Source organism: Schistocerca serialis, chromosome 11 (genome assembly GCF_023864345.2).
Source record: "Schistocerca serialis cubense isolate TAMUIC-IGC-003099 chromosome 11, iqSchSeri2.2, whole genome shotgun sequence".
NCBI classification, from domain to species: Eukaryota; Metazoa; Arthropoda; class Insecta; order Orthoptera; family Acrididae; genus Schistocerca; species Schistocerca serialis.
This window is the reverse complement of record NC_064648.1, coordinates 50,120,143-50,135,406: the sequence shown is the minus strand read 5'-3', so window position 1 is coordinate 50,135,406 and position 15,264 is coordinate 50,120,143. Positions and strand designations below refer to the sequence as shown.

At 38.9% G+C, this 15,264-nt stretch overlaps 1 protein-coding gene across 2 annotated transcripts in view; it reads left to right on the top strand.

Moving 5' to 3' along the window:
- The window catches only part of LOC126426993 (uncharacterized), a 229,065-nt gene that overhangs the window by 100,563 nt on the left and 113,238 nt on the right, over positions 1-15,264 (top strand). For both annotated transcript variants that reach the window (XR_007576477.1, XM_050089151.1), the window contains exon 5: positions 14,554-14,660. Coding sequence is in view for 1 of the 2 variants with exons in the window: in XM_050089151.1 (XP_049945108.1) it covers positions 14,591-14,660 (70 nt within the window). In the remaining variant the exon portion in view is untranslated. The remainder of the gene's footprint in view (positions 1-14,553; positions 14,661-15,264) is intronic.

The following is a 15,264-nucleotide window of genomic DNA, read 5'->3' as shown; positions in this document are numbered from 1 at the left end:
CGGGACACAGCGGACGCGGACGCGCCGCCCTGAACCGCCGCGACGTCATACCACGCTTCCAACTGTTGACCGGCGGCGTGAGAGACTTAATACGATTGAGCAATGGACAGGACTTCCTCAAGGGAAGTTAGAACTGCAGTGCCCGTTGCCAGACCTCACTATCAGGGGCCGAACGAACAATGACGTCGCGTACATAATGTGGGCATACGACTCTCGCGACAGCTTCATGACAAAATGACACTTGCGACTAAGACCGTGCAGGGTAGCGGCCCACGCCCGGTAAGACTGATGGGGCTGTTTCTTGCATTGATAGAACTCGACCCTAGCTGCCACAACATGCATGCGTCGGCGATAAAATGAAGACAGCAATGAACACAATGCATCAAAAGACAAGGACGAGGGTTCCTGCAACGGCGCTAGCTGCCGCAAAAGTTGATACAGCGAGGGAGATATCCAAGACAAGAAGAAAGCACGACATCCCTCCGCATCGGCAACATGAAACGCCTGGAAATGCTGCCGAAGGCGATGTTCATATGCGTCCCAATCCTCCGCTGTCTCGTCATATGGGGGAAAGGGAGGAGGGAACGGCGCTGGAGCAGACTGCGTAGAGAGCAACGCCGGAAGCACTTGTTTCATGGTGGCCATGAGCTCTGTCTGCTGCTCAACCAAAACCCGCACTAAATCCACCATGACGTGGATATGCTGCGAAACCGGAACGACGACGCAACACGCGAAAGAACGACCCTACTCGTCGCCAATTGTGTAATAACACTGTTCACGTTTTACGTCGCACTTCACTTAGCGTAGACTGGGACTGTGTCCTAGCCATGCCCGATGTTAAACGACTGGGCAGGCCCGTGCTGCGTCAGTTGTTGTTGTTGTACCGCCGGCAGAGGTCGCGTCCGAATTCTCGCGTGCCCTCTGGTGGACGGGACTCTACTTGCGGCAACTACCGTCCGTGACGCGCCGTGCCGATGTGCGCCTCCCGCGATCTTTCTGGTGGCTACTGCATAAGCCAACTTAAAAGATACACGCTTAATGCTCAAACAGGGATTAGCCCTGGATGATAATATATCTGAACAGACTAATCACAAACATGCACTGTTCGGAAAGTGGAGATTGTGTATATCTCGCACAGTTGAATTAGTTCTTATGAAGTTTGTTCACCATAGTTATGGACATTTTGGCGTGAGGAAGTGTATAAAGTATATTCTCAAATTTTGTTACTTTAAAGGGACATGCACATGAACGTACTGCATTATCTTCACCCTCATAGTGCAAATGATCGATAAATGGGAAATAGCTCAAAATTCTTATACACAATTAGGGTCATTAGTCAAAACATTTCCCAAAACATCATTGCGATATTTATTATATTTTATTACTGACAACAGTATTTATAATAGTATAAAACATGGAGCACTATTTCACTGTGGCACGGTTTTCTTTGGAATCACTGATTGGCACAGCTTGGAAAAAAGAGTCGGAGTTCAAGACAACATTCACATAATTGTTTTATGCCGTCAATTTCCTTCCCTGATGCTGATCTGTGAAAAAGACAATTTATTCTACTACAGCAAAAATATTTAAAAATATAGCTTAAATATCACCACCACCATCATCATCATCATCATCATCATGTCAAAATTTTTTCAGGAAATAGTAGGCAAGGGAGGTAGAGGAGGTCATTCTAAATAGCTGTACCAATTTTTGTGATTTTAACTTCAGTCATTTAGGAGAAAAGTGTACCTGAATGATGAAAATTCAAGTTTTCGGTAAAATGCAAGAGAAGATTTACAGATTTATTAACTTACCACTATGCTCATTTAGAACATTTCAGCTGCATACTCCAGTTGTTCTCCTTTTCCTTATCCTCCATACTCTTTCTCTTCATTCTTTTCTTTATCCTTGACTCCTTGGTCTCAGTTTCTGCAGCTGTTCTGCTTCAGTTACAGACATGAAGAGGAACAAATAGCATTAAGAGTAAATGATACATTGGTGACAGATGTGTATAATGTTGCAGAACTTTTTAACAAACATTTTATAGCTGTTACTGAAAAGATGGAGTTGTCAGGTTCGGTAGATGCTGCTATGGAATACCTCAGACCAGACATTTCAAGTAACTTCCATAATATGAATTTGACCCTCACTACCCCAGCAGAAATAATGTCCTTCATAAAATCTTTAAAATCAAAAACATCTAGTGGGCATGATGAAATATCAACATAGTTAATTAAAGAATTTGATTCTGAGCTCAGTAACATATTAAGCTATCTGTGTAACCAGTCGTTTATCAGTGGAATATTTTCTGAATGGTTGAAATATGCTCAAGTTAAGCCACTGTTTAAGAAGGGAGATAAAGAAATAGCATCAAATTTCCGTCCAATTTCACTGTTGCCAGCATTCTCAGAAATTTTAGAAAAAGTAGTGTACAATCAGCTTTATAACCATCTTATAACCATCTGAAAGGCATTTGACTGTGTAAATCACAATATCCTTTTAAGTAAATTAGAATATTGCAGTGTAACAGGAAATGCTGCAAAATGGTTCAAATTTTATATCTCTGGCATGAAACAAAGGGTGTTATTAGGAAAGAGACATGTATTAAGCTATCAGGCATCATCCAGCTGGGAACTAATTACATGTGGGGTCCCACAATGTTCCATTTTGCCAAGTTCATTTTGTTTGCCGATGATACAAACATTGCAATGAATAGCAAGTCAAGTGTAGTCTTAGATAGATCAGCTAATAAAATATTTGTGGACATTAATCACTGGTTCCTAGCCAATTCTTTGTCACTAAACTTTGAAAAAACACACTACATACAGTTGAGAACCTGTAAGGGGTGTCCCGCAAGTATATGCCTAACATACGATGACAAGCAGATAGAAGAAGTGGACAGTGTTAAATTCTTGGGATTACAGCTTGATAAATTCAACTGGGAGGAGCACACCACAGAACTACTGAAGCGTCTTAACAAATCTCTATTTGCTGCAATGCGAATTGTGTCAGACATAGGGGATATAAAAATGAAAAATCTGGCATACTATGCTTACTTTCATTCCATAATGTCATATGGGATTATTTTTTGGGGTAATTCATCAAGCCAAGCTAAAGTTTTCCAGGCACAAAAACATGCAGTAAGAGTTATATGTGGTGTGAACTCAAGAACATCCTGCAGAAGCCTGTTTAGGGAATTAGGGCTACTAACTACTGTTTCCCAATATATTTATTCATTAATGAAATTTGTCATTAAAATATATCACTTTTTCAAACCAACACCTCAATTCATGGAATCAATACCAAAAATAAGAATAATCTTCACAAGTCACTTAGTCTTGTACAAAAAGGCGTGCATTATTCAGGAACACACATTTTCAATAACATGGCTTAGCCACAGCCGGAGGCTCCGCAGTATCCTTTCTTTCAGGCGTGCTGGTTCTGCAAGGTTCGCAGGAGAGCTTCTGTAAGGTTTGGAAGGTAGGAGACGAGATACTGGCAGAAGTAAAGCTGTGATGACTGGGCGTGAGTCGTGCTTTGGTAGCTCAGATGGTAGAGCACTTGCCCGCGAAAGGCAAAGGTCCCGAGTTTGAGTCTCGGTCGGGCACACAGTTTTAATCTGCCAGGAAGTTTCAAGTTGAATATTTACTCTGTAATGTTGACTATCAGTTACTGGCAATGTCATAGTATCACTGTGCATCTTATACGAGTTACAGGCAATCACTAACAATTTGAAAGACCCTTCCTCGCTGAAATGTCCTCAGAAACGTCAGTACTCTCTTCACAATTGCAGTACTTACATTTCACAGCACTCTTCAAAAGTCTTGGCAGGTTATTTGGGTTCACAATAGCATTTCCGTCGTTATTGCTGCTTACAATACTACTAGGCTTGTTCTTATTACTTTCAGAAAGCGAAAGTTTACGTCTAGAAGCACTGCCTGAAGACACAGCTTCCGTGGGTGACTTTTGAAGCAACTGATGTGTATTTTGGTTGTGTTTGGAACAGGTTGCCGCAAAAATTTCATTTGAGGCTGAATTTCTTTACTCTCGCCATTTGTAGCACACACGCGCGCACACACACACACACACACACACACACACACACACACACACAGAGAGAGAGAGAGAGAGAGAGAGAGAGAGAGAGAGAGAGAGAAACAAAACTACACACAATAACTATAAAACCACTAATGTAAACATTCGAACCATAGCCTTCTAGACATGCCTGTACTTTGGTTCTGGGAGTCAGTGCCTTCTAGAATACACGTGTGTTAACGATCCCTAACTAATGATGCAAAAAAATGGAACAAAATAATACATCACGTATTCTGATGCACTTCAAACTGGCAGATGGGGATGACCACTGTGCAGCATTACGTTCAACCGCAATTTAAGAACGAACATAAAATGATAATGCCCATAAACTACGCATTTTTGAAACCAGCATGAAATGCTCTTTTCTATAGACCACGAATCTTTTTTAAAAATTTTTGGTCATTTTCATGAGCACTGAGCACGTCCCCTTAAGAACATAAGTAAGAAAGTCTTAACAGTTATCAGAACTTGTGAACTGTGCCAGATAATGAAGGATGACAATCAAGTGGTGAAGTGTAACTTGTATCTTAGGTGGGGAGGCTTGCATGCCTCAGTGATACATATAGTCGTACCGTAGGTGCAACCACAATGGAGGGGTATCTGTTGAGAGGCTAGACAAGCATGTGGTTCCTGAAGAGGGACAGCAGCCTTTTCAGTAGTTGCAGGGGCAACAGTCTGGATGATTGACTGATCTGGCTTTGTGATATTAACCAAAACGGCCTTGCTGTGCTGGTATTGCAAAAGGCTGAAAGCAAGGGGAAACTACAGCCGTAATTTTTCCCGAGGGTATGCAGCTTTATTGTATGGTTAAATGATGATGGCGTCCTCTTGGGTAAAATATTCTGGAGGTGAAATAGTCTCCCATTTGGATCTCCGGGCTGGGACTACTCAGGAGGACGTCGTTATCAGGTGAAACAAAACTGGTGTTCTATGGATCAGAGTGTGGAAAGTCAGATCCCTTAATCGGATAGGTAGGTTATAAAATTTAAAAAGGAAAATGGATAAGTTAAAGTTAGAAATAAAGGGTATTCATGAAGTACAGTGGCAGGAGGAACAAGACTTCTGGTCAAGTGAATACAGGATTATAAATACAAAATCAAATAAGGGCAATGCTGGAGCCGGTTAAATAATGAGTAAAAAAAAATAGGAGCATGGGTAAGCTACTACAAACAGCATAGTGAACGCATTATTGTAACCAAGACAGACAGGAAGCCCACACCTACCACACTAGTACAAGTTTATATGCCCACTAGCTCCGCAGATGACGATGAGATTGAACAAATGTATGACGAGAAAAAAGAGATTATTCAGATAGTGAAGGGAGATAAAAATTTAATAGTCATGAGGGACTGGAATTCGATAGTTGGTAAAGAAAGAAAAGGAAAAGTAGTAGGTGAATATGGGGCTAAGGAATGGAATGAAAGAGGAAACTGCCTGGTAGAGTTTTGCACAGAGCGTAACTTAATCATAGCTAACACTTGGTTTAAGAATCATAAAAGAAGGTTATATACATGGAAGAGGCGTGGAGACACTGGAAGGTTTCAGATAGATTATATAATGGTAAGACAGAGATATAGGAACCAGGTTTTAAATTGTAAGACATTTCCAGGTGCAGATGTGGACTCTGACCACAATCTATTGGTTATGAACTGTAGATTAAAACTGAAGAAACTGCAAAAGGCGGGAATTTAAGGAGATGGAACCTGGACAAATTGAAAGAACCAGGAGTTGTTGAGATTTTTGGAGAGAGTATTAGGGAATGAATGACAAGAACGGGGGAAATAAATACAGTGGAAGAAGAATGGGTAGCTCTGAGGGATGAAGTAGTGAAGGCAGCAGAGGATTAAGTAGGTAAAAATATGAGGGCTAATAGAAATCCTATTGTAACAGAAGAGATATTGAATTTAATTGATGAAAGGAGAAAACAAAAATGCAGTAAATGAAGGAAGCAAAAGGGAATAAAAATATCTCCAAAATGAGATTGACAGGAAGTTCAAAATCGCTAAGCAGGGATGGCTAAAGGACAGATGTAAGGATGTAGAGGCATACATCACTAGGAGTAACATAGATAATGCCTACAAGGAAATTAAAGAGACCTTTGGAGTAAAGAGTACCACCTGTATGAATATCAAGAGCTCAGATGGAAAATCAGTTCTAAGCAAAGGAGGGAAACAGAAAGGTGGAAGGAGTATATAGAGGGTCTATACAAGGGCGATTTACTTGATGACAATATTATGGAAATGGAAGAGGATGTAGATGAAGATGAAATGGGAGATATGACACTGAGTGAATAGTTTGACAGAGCACTGAAAGACCTAAGTCAAAACAAAGCCCCGGGGGTAGACAACATTCGATCAGAACTACTGATGGCCTTGGGAGAGCCAGCCCTGACAAAACTGTACCAGCTGGAGAGCAAGATGTATGAGATAGGTGAAATAACCTCAGACTTCAAGAAGAATATAATAATTCAAATCCCAAAGAAAGCAGGTGTTTGCAGGTCTGAAAATTACTGAACTATCACTTTAATAAGTCACAGCTGCAAAATAATAACACGAATTCCTTACAGACGAACGTAAAAACTGGTAGAAGCAGATCTTGGGAAAGATCAATTTGGATTCTGTAGAAATGTTGGAACACGTGAGGCAATATTGACCCTACCAGTTACCCTAGAGACGGTTGTAGCCTATCCCCAATGTTATTCAATCTGTATATTGAACAAGCAGTAAAGGAAACAAAAGAAAATTTTGGCGTAGGAATTAAAATCCATGGAGAAGAAATAAATACTTTGAGGTTAGCCGATGACATTATAATTCTGCCCAGAGACAGCAAAGGACCTGGAAGAGCAGTTGAACGCAACAGGCATTGTCTTGAAAGGAGGATATAAAGATTAACATCAACAAAAGCAAAATGACGATAATGGAATGTAGTCGAATTAAATCAGGTAATGCTGAGGGAATTAGATTGGGAAATGATTAGCTTAAAGTAGTAAATGAGTTTTGCTATTTGGGGAGAAAAATAACTGACGATGCTCGAAGTAGATAGGATATAAAATGTAGACAGGCAATGGCAAGCAAAACGTTTCTGAAGAAGAGAAATTTCTTAACATCTAGTATCGATTTAAGTGTCCGGTAGTCTTTTTTGAATGTATGTGCATGGAGGGTAGCCATGTATGCAAGTGAAATCTGGTTGATAAATTGTTTAGACAAAAAGAGAATAGAAGCTTCTAAATGTGGTGCTACAGAAGAATACTGAAGATTAGATGGGTAGATCATGTAACTAATGAGGAGGCTTTGAATAGAACATCTACATCTACATCTACATTTATACTCCGCAATTCACCCAACAGTGTGTGGTGGAGGGCACTTTACGTGCCACTGTCATTACCTCCCTTTCCTGTTCCAGTCGCATATGGTTCGCGGGAAGAATGACTGTCTGAAAGCCTCTGTGCGCGCTCTAATCTCTCTAATTTTACATTCATGATCTCCTCGGGAGGTATAAATAGGGGGAAGCAATATATTCGATACCTCATCCAGAAACGCACCCTCTCGAAACCTGGCGAGCAAGCTACACCGCGATGCAGAGCGCCTCTCTTGCAGAGTCTGCCACTTGAGTTTGTTAAACATCTCCGTAATGCTATCATGCTTACCAAATAACCCTGTGACGAAACGCGCCGCTCTTCTTTGGATCTTCTCTATCTCCTCCGTCAACCCCATCTGGTACAGATCCCACACTGATGAGCAATACTCAAGTATAGGTCGAACGAGTGTTTTGTAAGCCACCTCCTTTGTTGATGGACTACATTTTCTAAGGACTCTCCCAATGAATCTCAACCTGGTACCCGCCTTACCAACAATTAATTTTATATGATCATTCCACTTCAAATCGTTCTGCATGCATACTCCCAGATATTTTACAGAAGTAACTGCTACCAGTGTTTGTTCCGCTATCATATAATCATGCAATAAAGGATCCTTCTTTCTATGTATTCGCAATACATTACATTTGTCTATGTTAAGGGTCAGTTGCCACTCCCTGCACCAAGTGCCTATCCGCTGCAGATCTTCCTGCATTTCACTACAATTTTCTAATGCTGCAACTTCTCTGTATACTACAGCATCATCCGCAAAAAGCCGCATGGAACTTCTGACACTATCTACTAGGTCATTTATATATATTGTGAAAAGCAATGGTCCCATAACACTCCCCTGTGGCACGCCAGAGGTTACTTTAATGTCTGTAGACGTCTCTCCGTTGATAACAACATGCTGTGTTCTGTTTGCTAAAAACTCTTCAATCGAGCCACACAGCTGGTCTGATATTCCGTAGGCTCTTACTTTGTTTATCAGGCGACAGTGCGGAACTGTATCGAACGCCTTCCGAAAGTCAAGAAAAATAGCATCTACCTGGGAGCCTGTATCTAATATTTTCTGGGTCTCATGAACAAATAAAGCGAGTTGGGTCTCACACGATCACTGTTTCTGGAATCCATGTTGATTCCTACATAGTAGATTCTGCATTTCCAAAAACGACATGATACTCAAGCAAAAACCATGTTCTAAAATTCTACAACAGATCGACGCCAGAGATATAGGTCTATAGTTTTGCGCATCTGCTCGACGACCCTTCTTGAAGACTGGGACTACCTGTGCTCTTTTCCAATCATTTGGAACCTTCCCTTCCTCTAGAGACTTGCGGTACACGGCTGTTAGAAGGGGAGAAGAGGAATTTGTGGCGTAAGTTGACTAGAAGGAGGGATCAGTTGGTAGGGCATGTTCTGAGCCATCAAGGGATCACCAATTTAATTTAGTACTGGGGTGCAATGTGGAGGGTAAAAATTGTAGAGGGAGACCACAAGATTAATACATTAAACAGATTCAGAAGGATGTAGGTTGCATTAGATACTTAGAGATGAAGCAGCTTGCATAGGATAGAGTAGCATGGAAAGCTGCAGTCTCTGGACTGAAGACCACAAAACAACAACAACAACAACAACAACAACATATACAGATTCTCCAGATCTCTTAGGTCTTCATTATGTGTAGGAAACTTAAGAATCCATCTGTGTAAGCCATGTTAGCAAAACGTCTGCTACTGCAGTTTGCAACCACGAGAGGAAATTGAGAAATGTGAAGGTGTGACTTCATTGAGCTATACGTGACACCACATATACACCTAGTGGAAATGACATATAAATTGTATTTCCACCCATGACAGTGCTGCCATCCCATGTGGTGCTGGAGGATTATCAGCTGTTTCTGTAATTCTGTCCATTCCCACTTCTGTTTAAATATCTTTATTCTGCATCTTTTTTGGAAAGACACTTCCTTAGAAATTTTTAATTACTAATATAAAACTGTTGTAATTGTAATCTCATTTTAAAGATGTTAAGGGCAATCAGAGTAAAATCGTTTTCTTGCTAACTAAAATGTTTCCCACACCATATTAGTACTACTTGCAGATTATAACTTGGCATCTGTCGACCATTTTGTGCAAATGTGACTTAGACATTAGTACCAGTGGCATTTCAAATGTAAAAACACATGCAAGAGGAAAGAGACATTCAACATTGGTTGATTCGTTTTCAAGGCAACAAAACAGGTTGTCGTGAGGTATAGTACAAACAGTGGCAGCTCAGTCACAAGTTTCTTCTGAAAGGAATTTAAATGGTAGTGACAAATTACAATCACTTGCTCTTACTACAATATCTAGAACTTCAGTTGAAGAGGATTCCAAAACAAACTCATTGAAACATTTTTTAGTTATTGATGAGATAGTAAAATCTGAGATTATATGGCCTATGAATAAAGTCATGTCTCATTCTTCAGTGAGAAGTTCTGGAAATACAACAGACATCTTCCAAATTATGTTTTCTGGCAGCATGATTACAAAAAAATTACAGTTACGCAACTGTAGGTTGTCACATATAGTTACTTGTGTACTTGGCCCTCATTTCCTGAAACTCCTACCTAACAAAGTCAGGGTAGTTTGATTCATTTGTGTGTCAAATGACGAGAGTTTAAGCGAAGTTGTGCAAAAGGCACAGACGGATTTGGTGGTTTGTTTCAGGGATGAACAATATTGGTCTATATCCACAAGATATGTAACATCTGTGTTTTTAAATTTTGCCACATCTTCTGATTTACAGTCAGGTTTCCTGGAGGATCTGAATGGTTTGAATTTATCACCTAAGAATATAATCCAAATTTCTGTGGATGGACCAGATGTGAACTTAAATATGTTGCATGATTTTCAAGCATTTCTGTTAAATGAAGAAGATAATTGAACACAAATGTTTCAGTGTTGCAATTGATCACCTCATGTAGTGAATGAAGCTTTGAAAACTGCTCATAATGAAAGTGGCTGGAATGTTCTTGAATTTCTTAGGCTGTTTCTGTACTTTATGAAGTATTCTCCTTCAAGGAGGACAACCTTCTCAAATATTACATGGTTTTCCAAGCTCCCTTTCAAATTTTGTTCTATAAGATGGGTTGGAAATGTTGTAAGTCATGAAGAGAGCACTTAAACAACATATTCCACATTTGAAGAAGTAAGTTGCTGAGCTACATAAAAGACCACCTGAAAGGGGAAAGTATAGCATTGCTTCTTGGTTCATAAAGAAAACTATTATGGAAATGGTGATATTGACAAAAGTCTTATATCCTCTTTTCGCATGCGCATTCTTTGTGCAAAGAGGACCTAAAAAATTAGAAGAAATGTGAATAAGAAAAGAAAGAATGATTACCGAACAAGTGAAAGCAAAATGAAATCAAAGAATTAGAAACGAAAGGAGCAATTATGTTGGGCAAAGCACCAGAGATTTTGGCAGAAATACAAAATGTAATGAAGTGTTATATTCATTTTATTATGATGTATTTTTAGAGTTTGTTCCCTTTAATCAGTTTTAATCAGTAACTAATAATGTATCTGTATTTGTAAAAACAGAATTTGTAATTTTTATTTGATATTTTCTGTTGCCTTTAAATCAAAATACAGTATTTAATATTTTAAAAATGTTTTATTTCTAATCTGTTAATTTTTTATGTGATCTGTCCCCAATTCCTCTCTGATTTATACTTCTAAAAATAATTAATTATAGATATTCTAAGAAATGTCAATATATACCTCTGTAAAAAAAGGACACTCTGGAGCCAAATGTACTGAAAAAGTAAACTTGAGAAAGATTTGACTTGAAAAATCTGGAAAATACCTTAATTTTGAAAATGACTAATTATTAGTTTTGGTTTAACAGATAATGTTTTCTAATTTTGCTATCACTTCAAATTCTGTGATATTTTTATCCTGTGTTACTCTATCTACAGGGTCAGATGTTTTGTAAGTCAACAAATTAAGGTATATAGTTTTGTGCATAAAATGCTGTGAGAAATTATTGATCTTATATCTAGAGTAGATTTCTGATTTAATCTTCCCTTTCTGAAGTCACCCTTATATTCTGGGAATTGTTTAGATAAATGTTCTCTTAATTTTGTGTCAAAAGTTTATTTACAGTTTCATAATAGCATAGATGAAATCAATATTTCTCTGTAGTTATCAACACCTTGTTTATTTATATTTTTTTTAAATGAAGGGTTTGGATTAGAGCTATTTGCCATTTTTCTACATGTTTGCCAGTTTCCAGATCTTCTCAGAGAACAACTGTTAAAATTTTATAATATTTGATTTTGATAATTTCAGTGTTTCTGCTGTTATTGAGTATTCAGAACATACTTTGTTTTAATATGTTTAAGGATTTCTTGAATCCACTTCTGTTGATATGGAATTTTCAACCTTCTTTTGCGTTGTTGAAATTTCTAATTCAGGTACAACAACTGAACAGTTCAAAAGTTAATCAACTAAATTTGCTAAGATCACAGAAATGGCCTGAATTTTTGCATAAAGTGTCATGCACTCCTTTTCTGTACTTAAATGGTCCATCTTGCAATGAATTACATTTTTTCATGCATCAGTAATGAATCGAAATGCTGTTATTGTCTGGGTGATGAGGTTAAGATACAGTGTAGTTCTGTCTTTGATTGTTACTTCAAAAGAAGTGTTATTCTGTACCTCAAATGCACTAAGTTGCAGTAAGTGATAACTTTTGAGTGATACTTAACGACTGTGTGGATACAAGCTAGACATACAGTATCTGGCCAGAAGTACCAGAACACTTCTATGTAACGTGGAATTGACCACTAGATATCGCAAGAGGCAGAACAACGAGTATAAAAGGGGGCAAGGAGTATCTCGTTGTCAGTAGAGAAGGATTAACAGTCAGGAGAGCTTAAAGTCGCAACTTTGACATGCACTACTCATTGGTTGTCACTTGAGTAACAAATCCATCAGCAACATTTCAACGCTTCTAAAGCTCTGCCCAAGTCAGCTGTTGGTGATGTGATTGTGAAATGTAAATGTAAAGGAACAATCACAGTAAACCGATCCAGGTAGACCTCATGTTGAGATAGATAGGGACAATTGACCATTGCGGGAGGGAGACTGTAAAAAATTACATGAAGTCTGTGAAGGGAATCACTTGGGGATTTCAAATTGTTAGCAGGGGAGCTATCACAGTGACTGTTTGTATGGAGCTCAAAAGAAATGGTGTGCCATGGTTGAACAGCTCCTCACAAGCATCAAATTTCTATGGTCAGTGTTAAGCGACACCTGAGGTGGTGTGAAGGCCAAAATCACTGGACACTGGATGATTGGGAATAAGTGATTTGGAATGATGAATCACATGATGCCCTGTGGCAGTTTGATGGAAAGGTTTGGGTTTGGTATTTGGTGAATTCCGGAGAACTTTAGGTGCCATCCTGTGTAGTCCCGACAGTGAGGTACGAAGGCAGTGGTGTTACATTATGGAGGTATTTCTTGTGGTTTGGGTATGGTTACCTTATTGTGCTTACAAAATGCTAATTGTGGATGGTTATAAACACATTCTACTGCACTGTATACTGAGTACAGTAGAGGAACAGTTTGCAGATAATGATCCCCCCTCCTCTCCCCCACCCCCCCCTCTCTCTCTCTCTCTCTCTCTCTCTCTCTCTCTCTCTCTCTCTCTCTCTCTCTCTTTTTACATCCATATTTTATTCTACATGTTTGAAAGTTTTGCAGTGTGTAGATACATCCTTTAGGAACATTATTTTCATTTCTCCGCATAATTTCCATCCCTCTTGACTGCCTTACGCTGTTTTGGAACCAGTGCCTGTATACCCGCACAGTAAAATTATGGACCAACCTATTGGAGCTACTGTTTGGCAGCATGCACAAGGCAGTCATCATCTTCAAACCTTGTTCCATGAAGAGAGTCTTTCAGTTTCCCAAACAGATGATAGTCACATGGAGCCAAGTCAGGACTGTAAGGCAGGTGTTTCAGTGTTGTCCGTCCGAGTTTTGTGATCATGGAGTGTGTGCAGTACGAGGCCTGCCGCTGCGAGGACAATCCTCAATATTGCCATGCCCGCTTTCATCACGTAGCCTGCTTGCCCACCGACTAACTGTGATCAACAGCAGAATCTCCATACACCTTTTTCAACCTCTTGTGGATGTTTCCCACTGTCTCGTTTTCACAGCGCAGGAATTCTATGACAGCATGTTGCTTCTGACAAATGTCAAGTGTAGCAGCCACCTTGAAGACGTGCTGTGAGGGCGCCACTCACGGGAACAGGTTGAACTAACTTTGAAAACAAGTGGGAAGGATGTATCTACACACTGTAAAACTTTCACACATGCAGAATGAAAACTATTTTTACAAAAATAGTGTACATTTATTTTGGAGTGACCCTCATAGAATGAGGAGGGATGGTTTTGTTGACTCTGGGAAAAATACTTGGGCAAACATGACAATGTCTAACAGCACATCCCATGTTAAATGTTGTGATGAAAACAGATGCAGAAAGCTACATTTCATTGCTGACACCAATGTAATCTCTGGTCCTAGTGGGCACCACTAAACTTGTTATATTTGTGCAATCCTGTTACTTCTTTGACAGTCAGTTGCTTTCTTGATGAAGATAATGATGATTATTGTCTAAAGCTTTGATGTTCAGAGAATTACAGTGATAAGAACAGTTTGCACAACAAATCTCATGGCAGAAATACGTACTGTTTGCCACTTTTATAGGCCCCACATATAGTGTGAGGTGCTGCAGATATGTTTGCAAATATGTTTTGTGAAATAATGAAAGTGGAGTACCTTTTGACTGGTAAAATTACTATTCATTAATGCAACATCCCTGCTCTTGTGACATTTAACAAGCAGAAAATACGGTTAACTTTGTTTGTATAAAATACCGCTGCTAAACTAGATCAGTGATTTGCAAAATATGAGGAATTTTAAAAATAACTTTCATGTAGTGGTGCATTAATTGTTGGTTTTGTAATCGATATCTATACACAGTTAATTTTATACTTGTTGCAATATGCATGCAACCATTTTGTTGTTTATCTTCTTTATCTTTATAGGAGTGGTATTGTTCAGACTGAACCAATAATAAAATGAATGGATTCCCATACTGTGGCCAGTCGAAATTCTTTATGCAAATTGAAAAATTTCATTGATGAAGACTGTGGTATGTCCTACCATATTTTTATTACACTGTTATGGAGAAAATAGTTTATTTTCTAAATATTTGGTACAAACTGAATCTGTTTGAATTGTTCCAAGGGGCACATTTTCTACTACTAAGAATGTGAATGGCTTATAAATGCAGTTGGTACATTTTATCTCAATCTGTGTGTATAAAAGGCAACGTCATTGCTGACTCCTCATTGCCCCAAACCGCTAAGGATAATTATCTGAAATTTGAAAAAAGTATGGATCTTATACTGTAGGAATTGTTTAAGAAGGGATTTTTCGATATTCCAACTGTAAAAGGGGTGAAATGGGGGATGAAGAGTTTTCTTTTTGAAATGTCACTATAAGTCAGTTTTGAAGGTAGGCGTACAAAAATTGGTATTTCGTTTCATGGTCAGAAACAAAGAAATGTTTCATCATTTTTGGAAAATTAACCCTGTGGGGGTGAAATAGTATGTGAAAATTTTATTGAAAGTGTATCATTACTAAGAAACTATTGAAGTATTTTTAAAGCTACATCTATGAACATTGGCATTTTGACTTCTCGGGTACAAATAAAAGAAATATTTGTTTCAGTGTTTTCGGAAATTGAACCTCTA